Below are 1,836 nucleotides of genomic sequence, written 5' to 3'. Positions count from 1 at the left end.
CACACAAACAAAACCACAAGTCGCGTTTCTTCGAACCTTGCACGAATCGTGTCGCATAATCTTAATTTTAGCAGAACGAGCTCCACACCAGCTTCGCACTAGGCATTCGATGGGTCATGTTCAGTTCGTCCAATCATAGACCGTCCCATCAATGCATAGGTACAATGTAGCTTGCCACCAGTCTGACTACCCAGGTACTTCGGTAGGTACCTTGGCTAGGCGCCTCTTTATTAGATCGCTTCCCTTGCAGGCGGGCGGCCCGAGTTGCTTTGTCATTGGAGAGGGCCATGAACCAGGTCATGTGATGGGTAACTCACCTTGCCTCCTCAGCCACAGCACAGGCCTGCAACCTAGGTACCTCAGGTGCTTAGGATCGGCGAGGCGAAAGCGTTCGGCTTAGTCCGAGTGGCTTGTTAATCCATCATTCGTCCTCAGCATTCTAGAAGGATTCCCAGTGTCATCGCCCTGTCGACAACCTTTCTTTTCCGGACTACCCAATACTCTGCACAACAACCACGTCGCCATCTTGCACAGCTCAAACATCATGGAGCCAAACGGCGGCACAGGGCACTGAGGCAGCTGCCGCGCCTGCTCCTGTCGCGGTCTTCAAGCGCCGTGGCGCAAAAGGCATAGCCAACATCCGCAGAGGCCAGGTACACCACCAGCGAACAGCGACTCCGACTCCGACTACTCCTCATCGGAGGACGAGGCCGACCACCGCATCAACCGTCGAAAGAAGAATACAGGCGCAGTCACAGCCTCGTCCAAAGCCAACGCCACCTCGAACGAGGACATCGCCGCGCCAGTCTTCTCAGCCGACCGCAACACGCAAATCACCAGCGCCACCGACGCCACCAAGTCGAGCAACTGGTTCGATGAAGACGCAAAGGGTGCCATGTCCTCGAAGAATCTTCTGGGCAGCACGCGTGCGGCACCTGATGGCACATACAAGGGCCTGGCAAACAAGACATCCTTCGTCCAGAGAAACCCCGATGCGCCCAGTCGCACAGTCGGACCTATCAAAGCACCAACCAACATCAGAAACCATTACGGTGATTGACTACACACCGGATACATGTAAAGATTACAAACAGACAGGTACGTCGTCTCCAGGTCTCCTCTGCATTGTCTCGTAGGACGCCCTTGCTAACCTTAGAACAGGCTTCTGCGGATTCGGCGACAATTGCAAGTTCCTTCATGCCCGTGAGGACTACAAGCAGGGATGGCAGCTGGATAAGGAGTGGGAGGATGTTGCCAAAGGCAAGAAGAATTTGGGTGGAACCATCGTCGCGGATGCAAATCGAGATAAGGTGGCAGACGACGATAATGAGGAGGAAGACGCTATGCTTGAGAACATCCCGTTCGCCTGCATCATCTGCAGAGAACCATACAAGTCACCAGTTGTAACGAGATGCGGTCATTACTTCTGCGAGCCTTGCGCGCTCAAGAGATACAGGAAAGATCCAACATGCGCGGCATGTGGAAGCGGGACTAGCGGCGTCTTCAACTCGGCGTCAAGACTCAAGAAGTTGCTCGACAGGAAGAGAGCGAGAGCCGCGAAGAAACGGCAGGACGCAATAGACGCTGGAGAGGAGGTCAGCGATGAGGAGGAAGAATGAGTCACATGATGGAATCAATGCAGATTGTGGTTCATGATGATCCGGTTGCATGGAAATTCAAAGAAAGCTCAGTTTCTGCATCGCCCTGCCCCTGTCTTTTGCCCCTAGGGAAGAACCCTCCACACGATTTGCCACCCAAAAAATGACCAACAAACGGGCCCTGCCCCTTTAAAAAAAAAAAAAAAAGTTCAAGGCCAACCCATTCCCCCCACAAATG

The 1,836-nt window shown here is 53.6% G+C and overlaps 1 protein-coding gene across 1 annotated transcript; it reads left to right on the top strand.

Moving 5' to 3' along the window:
- Window positions 1-895: 895 nt before the first annotated feature.
- VDBG_01977 (pre-mRNA-splicing factor cwc-24) lies at window positions 896-1,619 on the top strand (the record flags this gene model as incomplete). Its single annotated transcript, XM_003007743.1, has 2 exons — window positions 896-1,052; window positions 1,162-1,619. 2 exons carry the CDS (start codon window positions 896-898, stop codon window positions 1,617-1,619), a joined length of 615 nt encoding a protein of 204 aa, XP_003007789.1.
- Window positions 1,620-1,836: the final 217 nt, after the last annotated feature.

This window comes from Verticillium alfalfae, genomic scaffold (genome assembly GCF_000150825.1).
Source record: "Verticillium alfalfae VaMs.102 supercont1.2 genomic scaffold, whole genome shotgun sequence".
Classification (NCBI taxonomy): Eukaryota; Fungi; Ascomycota; class Sordariomycetes; order Glomerellales; family Plectosphaerellaceae; genus Verticillium; species Verticillium alfalfae.
Note: the sequence above shows the minus strand (reverse complement) of the source record. Positions and strands in the feature narration are given on the sequence as shown.